Here is a 9,993-nt window from a genome sequence, read left to right as displayed (position 1 = left end):
ATAGAGAGAGTTGCTGATTCAGTCTATTCATGATGATGTTGTCGAACAAAATTATTACAAATAACATTCTTTTGTCATTCGTGTGGGCTAGGTCGGGTGGCTGCGCCTCGCCCATCAGTCATGATTTAATAGCAGATGTTTGCAGACTGGCTTTCGCTCTGCATTATTGAAAGGAAAATCTATTGAAAGCGTCATACAATGCGGCCGCATTGTATTGGCTCGCTGTGCATATATTACAAGCGTTAGTATTACTGGTTGGGTGTTGGCTCTACTGTGATGATTGTACTGCGTCAGCATAACTGACAATATTTGAACTTACAGCTAGCTGTTTGGAGAGAAGCTGTTGGCAGTAGCGTAATGGCTAAAACTTTTTTCAATCTCTCATTTTGTGTGATATTTATTGTGATATCCTTAACATGTGCTCAGGATTGTGCCAGCGACTTTAATAACTACGCTGAAGACTTTGAAGAGGGAACCGCTGAACGTTGGCTGTATGATAATATAGCCCCAGGTGCCGAGTGTGTTACCATCTCTCGCACTCAAACTAATGGTAAGTTTCCTGACTACCTGGCTTGATCTTGTTGAGTGCGTTGATTTTTCAACTCAATTCATTTGTTAAATAAGTTGCATTAAGATTGGCTCCTGTTAAGCTGATTCCATTGTTAAGTTTATTTTTGAATTTCAGTTTCATTCATTTGTTAGATAAGTTGAGTTCAGAATGTCCACTGTTAAGCTGATGCAGTGTTGGAATAAAATATACTGCCGTCTAATCTGCATTAAATTTATTCTTGCTATGTCAAATCCAGCAAACGCAAGTAAAATTTTGCCTGATTAACCAACAGTTTTAAATAAATAACAACGGTTTTTTGCAAAATCATTTGTTAAACTGGGTTTGAGGTTTTACATGTAAATAGCAGATTAAATACAAGTTCATGGAGATTGGAATACAAGATTTAATCAAATGTATAGGCCAACCTTCTAAAGAATATTGGCTACCCAGGCAACCTATTTAAAAACTGGGACCTTATCTCTTCTCATTGGCTACTTATGATTAATAACAGAGCAATAATACACACGATCGGTTATCATTGCAAACGTTCTTTGGAATTTAAAGTTAGAATTTCCTGTAGGAGTTGTCTACTTTTTGCTTTAGAACTTCATTTCTATTGCATAATATTACTTAGACGCACATTGCCTCAAGCTCTTTTATTGATTTTTTGTTCAACTTTCACATATCCAACAAGAAATGCTAATAATGTACTTGTCTTGTAAGCCAGCTTTCTGCCATAGACCGTACACGCATTCCTGAAATTAGTCGCCAATGTTATAGTTTTTATAAAGGTTTTTATATGTCTTTATAAAGGTATCACAAGCATTTTCACAAGGTACATCTTCAAACAAAGTATGTCTGTATCCTTTTCTGTTTTAGAATTACTTCATTTCTGTCGACTAAACTAGTTTGCTCCCGAAACCTCCAATTAACAATCAAATCAATGCTAATGATTTATTTTCAACGATTATTGAATGCCGGTGTTTTGTATAAAGCTTTTGTTCTCTGTTCAAGTTACGATCAGGCTACTGGGACCAGTCTTACGCTTTAGTATTTGTGTATCAGCGGAATTAAATCCTTTTTTCCTTTTTGTATATGTATCAAAAGAGCTGAAACAAGATGGTGTGTGTGAGAGTCAGCATTACATTAGAGTTGAGTGTGTTGTGAAATTTGAATTACACACAAGGAAGTAAATTTTAATTTAAGCTGTCAAACAATGGAATCATTGCTTCTTCTCTTGTGAATAACTCTATTAATTATAAGCACCATACTACAGGCCAATCGGTAGCAAAAAATCTTTGCAAAGTTATTATGTTAAGTAAAATCTATAGTCAAAGCAAGAAAAAGTCAGCTCTCTATCCAAGTTTAAGGCATGACCCACTCTCAATTTGCTTAGGCTCTAAACATTTTATCTTAAAGCAAAACTTACCATCCTGTTATAGCCCGACTTTGTGCCGTTTGAACTTTTTGCATTGGAAATCAAAATCATTAAGATCATTTCTGCATCATAATCATTCCGCATGATGCAGAAATGATTTGCAGATTTACAAATAAAGGGAATTTTAATTAATGACACTCTATGTTTTGCAAAAGCTCGAACCATAGAACAGAATTTTATGATTTCAAGAGTGAATCTCAATATGGCAAAAGTTGGCTCCTGGTTCAATATAAACTGAGTTAAAATGCTTCAAGAGATTTCTAAAGTCAAAAACATGCTTTTTTGTATACTTTAATAAATTAGTCCTGCGCTCCGCAGTTTGTCTTTTTTATTTTAAAATGCTTACTATTCATTGGGTGCAATTAGACGTAGGTATATTAAAACAACAAACAAATTGTAGTCGCAAATCTATTCCAGTAAAATCCATTTTACATATTACGTACTGTACATATATAATTCTGTAACTGTTGCTAGACACACTATCGCTATGTTCTTTTCTAAGTAATTGTCATCAAACAGGCATTCCTCTTTATACCTGCAGTTACAACATTTTTCAATGGACTTGTTGTTTCTGTTTATTACTCTTGTATTGTGTTCATCATGCTCATTACTGATAAGCTGTTTAGAGCAAGGTATTCAAGGGCCTTTCTTAATATTTAAATCTGTTTTAATTTAAGAATTTCTTCATTTAGCGTTACTGTAGCAATTTCAAAGCAACTCGCAGTGAATAACGTTGCACAATAATTATTGCGTCAGAAAATTTGTGGTCGCTTATTCTTAAATGATTCATTCATGCTTCTTGATTCCAGTCTCCATATACTTGGCATCACATACATACCTTAGTTTATAAGATTAGCAAATACGCTTGACTTCGGTTGTAAATACGCTTTATTTTGGTTGTAATACAGTCATGAAATAGTTAGAATAAAAGCATATGTATATATATAGTTAGAAACAGAGGAATGTTTAGTTACCATATATATAATAATAGCAGCTAGTATAAGAATGTAAAGTGATTTCCAAAAAGTCTTTTTAATGTCTATATAAGATGTGAACAAGCTAAACAGGGATTCCACCGAAATTACAAATAAAATTAGTTCCTACTGAAGCACAAATATTTAAAGTAGAGTTCAAACTTACATATATTGTTAAGTACTATATGATTTTATAAAATAAAAATATTTTTGAATAACCATTGATTTACTACAAACATAAAGTTATCTGCTGATTTTTATATAATATAATAACAATATAATGTTATAATATATAATATAATGTATTAATATAATATTATTTTATATAAGAATATTATATATAATATATTAATATAATATTATTACATATAATAATATACATAATAATATAATGAAAAACAAGCCCTCCGTACACATACACATGTTCCTTGCTCTCCATTGCGTTTGCAATGGAGTGCATCTGCTATTCAGAGCACTAAAAGCCTATTTGAAATGTTATTTTAATAAATTTTCTTTTAGGCTTAAACTATTCATTCGAATAAGCTTGGGACAAGAGAATTTTTTTCAGTATAAATTATGATAATGTTAAAGCTGCTATCAACTTGTTGCAGATGAAAAATGCAATGAGTATGTCTCAAGCAAGCCTAACAGTGCATGGGTTCAGGTAAGTTTGCTGCAGGGCATTTGTTATCGCTGACAGTTGCTTCTAAATATAATCTAGAATAAATATATGTCACATCACTGTGATATACGAATATGCATGAGAGAGGAAGTGAATCATGTTATGTATCTACTGCGAGCAATTAGTGCCACTGCCCTGTTAAGTACTCTTCTGCTAGAGAGTTCTGGCTTTAAAATATTCTGGTGAGTGTTGAATTGCCAGTTGTTGAGTTTCTGTAGGTCTCTGAACTACTAAGATATTGGCGAACTTGTCTTGTTCAATGATTATAATTAAGAAATAATTTTTGTATAAACCGTATTACATCCACACATAATGGACTGCATGCACATTTATTCCAAAACATTGTGTTATTTGTATTTCAAAATTAAAAAATGTCTTCACACGTCTTATTTTATTGTACTTATTTGTAATTTTTAGTATGAAAGCCGGAGATTTGAACAGACACTCTACCCTCCAAGATTACTACTAGACAGGGACAACTATTCTGACTACTTGACTGACAATAATATATTTACGAGGTAAGAAATAGAAAGGTTTTATGTGTTCAAAATGTCTCTATTTGAATAAAAACTTACGATTTTAGATAATTTTCATGGACTTTATGAAGCACGCGTGTTGTAAAGGTGTCGGCAAAAAATCATTGTAACGCTAATAGAACATATACATAGCTACATCATCAGCCTTAACTCAGATGCAAGCTAATACCAAATTCTCTTGCTCTCATACTGAAATGCTTCCAAGTAGGCATCACACTGGCATCAGACATCGTAGAGCCATGTTGATGGTTACTTATATGCACTACGTATGTACATCATGGGTGATCTACAAATACAACTTTGATAATTTTCGCTTCATTTATAGATATGCACTTATTTATTTGTTTACATTCTGGTTTATTATTTACTGCTCAAACTATTGAGGCAATTATCGTTGTAATACTTCATGTGCTTCCTATTTTTAGAGGACACGGTTACAAATACCGATATTATTAAGTGTACCTTTTCTCATGACAATTTCCAATAGTTTCAGTCTCAGGTATCATTTGCAACAAATAAAATTATCTATGGGCTCATGTTCTTATTTGCTGGAAAATTATTTAGGTCTCCAAATCGAGGTCAGCCTATTTGCTGTTATTTGGTGAGGTGGTATCATCAGTGTCATTTTAGAACTTTTATTCCTGTCTTCTGTGGGCAGTATTAAATTTATTTTATGGTGTAGTCCCTAACTAATCTTTTTATATAAACTATTTACTTGCCTTAGTAATACTTTCGACTACAGATATGAATAATGTAAGATAAGATTATTCAGTGCAAAAAGCATTCATTATTTGTTCATTGTTTACTCATTTAGAAAAGTACACATAAATTGGCAACTAGAACATAGAAAAGTAGTCTGTTTGAATTCAAACCAAGTTAAAATCAACCTAAGAAAAGGCTCATAATTAACACAAACATATTTTCAAGAATCGTGTTACTGCAATTTAAAACTAGAATAAATATGTTTTATAGAAAAAAAAACAATATAAATCCACTCTTTATACTGAGCAATCAGGTCAATCAGAAGTAAGAAGTAAATTCGTTGACCATCTGTTTTTAAATAGAATTAAATTCCTTTTGTAAAAGATAGCAAGTCGTTATTCATGAATATTATGTTAAAAAAGAATTATGTGTAATATTGACGTGTGATAGTCGAGGTTATTTAGTTTGTACTGTAGTGTTTATGTATGATGTTATATGCAACTATTACACTGACAGTCTAGTATACTGTGAGAGACCATTAGGGTGCTAATAAAGTGCACCTGTACAATCTGCACAACTATGCTAAAATGTTAAATGGCGGTCGTTTGGCCCAGGTCTTAGAGTCTAATTCTACAAAGCTGCAAGTCGCAAGTTTTTATGTCAATGACAATAATCTTTTTCCCCAACATCCAATCCTGTCTTCAGAATGACAGTTGCGGCTCATGTTATAGTAAAGATTGAGATCCTAACAAAATTTGACTTTTGGGTGTTTATATGATAAATTTATCTGCAATTGTTTATCTCACAATGCACAACATCAAGTTCACAAAATATAGAGTAAATCAGTTACATTGGTTAGTAGATAAACAGATTTACAAGAACAACAGTTATAGGATTCCTTAATCTTCTAATTAAATTTACAAATCCACCACCAATAATAATGAAAAGGATAAGGCATGTGAAGCATTTCATACGGTTCCTTATTAATAGTTTGTGCTATAATATGTCCAAACCTTTGTACATTTAGCCTTTTATCTCCTGTTTCCACAAATATTTCTTAAATGATAGTCTTTAGTAATAGCAAAAAGAAAAATCTGTTGATACAATTTCACAGCTGCCGATATCACTTAATCTTTAACATATAGCAGATTATCATATCTTTCATTTCAATCTGCTTTCTGATTTTTGCTTCGAACAACACTTGTTCGAAAATGTTCAAACTCCATATTTTTATAATATAATGTCAACGATTTTGTGAATGCATAATTTTTGGATATAACCTCAGCGCATATAGCAAATTATTAAGAATGGTAAACCTTATTTAATATCTCCTACTGACAGATCATACTAATTATCTTGCAATAATGCCAAAGACTGTTTTTTCATGCTTGTAGACCTGAAATATATTTAGCTTGTATTATGTTTTCAGAGATGCTTGCATCCATGCCTGCCGGGTCCGTAGCTGGTGCGAATCTGTAATATTTAATTATGACTTTGATGAGTGCGAACTGCATGACTTTTATGGTGTTGACAAGACCAAAGTTGCTGGGGGCATAAAATACTATATAGAAAAGCCACAGTGCCCTGAAAACGGCCCACCAGGTAGGATATGATAATTTGGTTCACAATATAGACCGTTAAGACTATTTTAATTATTTAAGATGAATCAATATATCTGATCTGATATATATATATATAGGTGTGGTTTTTTGTTGCTATGTTGGCATCATTTATAAGTTAGCCATCAAGTCTATAAATGCACCATTGAAAACTGGCAATTATCGTTAGCATACCTACTAGGAGAGGTGAAGGATGCAAAGTAATGGCATTACACATTGGTTCTTTTTTATCGACTACAGGCGTAAAAATTACCGTTGTTAGTGAGTATAAGTTTATCCTTTTTCCAGCCAATGGATCCAACAGCTACTATCGACTGGCTCTGAAATTGTTTGCTACTCAGGCATACGGAGAGGCGATGGCAGCTGCAGGGAAAGCAGTAATGGCTGGTAGATTGTGGGAGATGAATTACTGGTTCTACTCCATTACTACTCTTGTGGTAGGTTTTTGGGCATGTGTGTACACTTATTCACCCAGCACCTCTGTGTTCAGTAGGTAAATGTTTCCTATTAATACTTCTATGGTCTCGCAATGCAAGCAACTAGGTAAACTGCTGTTACTATTTATACTATTTCACTCACCATATAATGTCTGCTGAACTATCAATTATCTACTTCTCGTTTGTTCGAGATTAGATGGATATCCGATAGTTAAATTCCTAAATAGCTCTGAAGACTGATAATCATAAGGAAGTTTTGTTTTACATTTTCTGACTGACAAGTGCAACTTTACATATTTTAAACATATTTATGCAGTATTTAGCCATCACCGCTACATGCATAACACAAGTGATTTTCTCATATGTTTATATGTGCGCACCTTTATATTTGGTTCTTGTAAAACGTTTTTTAACAAATCATTTTTCAAGCTGGATTCACTATTTCACAAGTTATACCCGAAGATTCTCAAAGAACTATTTTTAAATTAATTTTAGTTGAGTAACACTTTATACAACCTTGCATATATACAAACAGTCGTTTCAGCTTCGTTTGTACAAAACAAAAACTGGAAAAATGTAAAATCATGGCTACAACAATTTTGTGTCTCAAGGTGCATATACTTTTTTGTAAACCCTGACCAATATATTCATTGATGTCTTCATGCACTTTTGGTAGGCAGGAGACTTCTCTACTGAGTCTATTGATGCCGCTAGAAATACAATGTCTGAGTTGGAGAATGGAGAATGGCTGGCTCTGGATGCCTATGAACAGAGCACTGTGGACGCTCTGGTAGATGCACTGAAGTCACTCAATGTGCCACTTTCTATTGCCTCTAGCTCAGAGGTCAGTAGATACACAAACAATTTAGTGACTGGAATATACTATGTTCATGACTTTAGTAAAACCTCACATTTTAGATAAGCCATAATCAGGCATTTCTTATCAATGAAACCTTAATATCAGCGGTATTAAGTGATCTAGTATTATGCAGTCTGAGCTATGTAGATTGTAATTTCAACCCAACTTTTAATTTTTTTTGTTTGACAAATTCAGTATGATGCAGAAATGATGTCTTTGAGACTTCTAAGGTTTCCATATTTGTTGATTGACATGCTAGAGGTAGAGTGCGTGCATAGGAAAGACTCATAAAGGTAGTTGTACTACTGTGTATGCGTGTCTGCGGTGAAATGGGAGAGTTTTAATGATTCAAATGACAAACATATCTTATTGGATTTTGCTGCGCGATCAATACTATCTGGCGATCAACGCCCTTCTCTCTCTTAATACCAACCAACTGCCTCAACTATTATAGTATCGGTGCTGGCATGCGTTTGAATGAATGAACCTGATGCATAGTCGATATCTGATGAAGAGTATAATGTTATCAGTGTGATACAATGTATAGGCTCGCTGTCTAATTAGAGTGGGTTTTGTTAGACTTTATTTCTTGCTGCCAGCCAGTGTACACCTCACATTCTCTCGGCTCACTTCTTAAAGACCTTCATGAAGTATTTTATGGCGTTTGTTCTTTTTAAATGCAGCCTCTACTGACTTATGTCTACTACATTTTGAGTTTTTTGAAAGCATATTTAATTGACTCTGGTTTAGTTTATGGATTTTGCATAAGTCTATATTTTGTAGACGTCATTGACTAGCTTTTGATTTGATAGTCTGCTCAATTTTTTCTTGATTTTTCATTTCTTATGGGTCCACACATTTTAATTTCATCTATTGTGTTTAGTTTATCTGCAGCATCTCTGCCACTGAAACCTTGTCTATTGTTAAATTAGAGTTGCATAATATCTTTCTATGCCAACTATGCTCAAATTTAATTGCAAAGTTGTTTTGTACGATTTAGACTTGCAGATACAGCTAGTTTAGAACCAGCTAGTAGAGTTAACATAAGAATGCTCCAAAATATGATTTAAAATTTAATAAGTATTTTATTGTTGAAGATTTGTAAACATCACAATTTTGCAATAGTAAGCAGAAAGACTAGTAAAAATTAAAGAGAAAAATATAGGCCTACACGAATTAAATTTATACTCTTTGTTTGAAGTTGAAATAAGTTATGTCATGCACGCAGTGCCAAACCTAAATGTTCATTATTGTGTTCTATCGTTAAGTAACAAGGCCAACAAGAAAAACTTTTTTTAATTGATTCTCATTACTTTATTTTGTTTTTATAAGTTATTTAGCTTTAACATTGTGATTTCATATATTATGCACTTTTTCTGCTACGTGTTATGACCTAAACTATTTTTTGTTTGGCTTTTGTACTGTCAAGTGAATTAGAGTGTATACAGTGCACTACAATAGGAATAGTTGCTCCTACAAGAGACAGCTTTGATATACTAAGCAAATGCAGGACAACTTAACTTGATACGATTAGGTTTAACTGTATTTCAAGTCTATACCCTGTCATGTGAACTTTACCATTTATAGAAAATCTGAGCGTCATTTTTGTGAGCTCTTACTCCGAAGCTGCAATGCCGTTATATATATAAAAATACAAGTTATTTTTTACATGAAGGCCATATAAAGGTTTTATCAGTCATACTGCTAAGGGTCAAGGTAAAAAAGTCATTGCAGTCGATTATGTTTTTTTGCAGCAACTCTTTATCGATAGCTCCAAAAAGGACTCGCTGGCAGCTGTCATTGCAGCCATTGCATATAAGAAAGTGGGACGTATGGATGACTTCAAGAGAATGCTACAAGAAGTCATCAAAGTGGACCCTTCCAACATAGCCGTGAGTGCTTTATATTACTCTAGAGCGGCAATGGCTTGTACTCCTTCGAGATGAACTTACAGAATTTTTGTAGATCTAATCAGAAAGTATCAGTATTTTTCTATTATTTGTGACTGTTTTTTATGTTGGAGGTGATCTGACTGCCAGGATGTTTTAAGATTAAAATTGATAAAACTTGATGTCGGTTAAAACGCCCAGAAAAAAACCGTGTGAAATGACATCATTATTTGCTATCGTTGCCATAATTGATATTGGCTATTGCTATCAAGTTGCAGCTTTACATATCTCTGTTCTTTCAGCCTCT

At 33.3% G+C, this 9,993-nt stretch overlaps 1 protein-coding gene across 1 annotated transcript in view; it reads left to right on the top strand.

Annotated features, from left to right (window-relative positions):
* The first annotated feature begins 357 nt into the window (after positions 1-357).
* The window catches only part of LOC137394022 (uncharacterized), a 39,416-nt gene continuing 29,780 nt past the window's right edge, over positions 358-9,993 (top strand). The window contains exons 1-7 of the mRNA XM_068080737.1: positions 358-550; positions 3,574-3,626; positions 4,062-4,162; positions 6,312-6,484; positions 6,790-6,938; positions 7,615-7,782; positions 9,552-9,689. Of these exons, the coding sequence (XP_067936838.1) occupies positions 358-550; positions 3,574-3,626; positions 4,062-4,162; positions 6,312-6,484; positions 6,790-6,938; positions 7,615-7,782; positions 9,552-9,689 (975 nt within the window). The remainder of the gene's footprint in view (positions 551-3,573; positions 3,627-4,061; positions 4,163-6,311; positions 6,485-6,789; positions 6,939-7,614; positions 7,783-9,551; positions 9,690-9,993) is intronic.

Source organism: Watersipora subatra, chromosome 4 (assembly GCF_963576615.1).
Source record: "Watersipora subatra chromosome 4, tzWatSuba1.1, whole genome shotgun sequence".
Lineage (NCBI taxonomy): Eukaryota > Metazoa > Bryozoa > Gymnolaemata > Cheilostomatida > Watersiporidae > Watersipora > Watersipora subatra.
The sequence above is the reverse complement of the archived record's forward strand: the minus strand, read 5'-3'. Positions and strand labels throughout refer to the sequence as shown.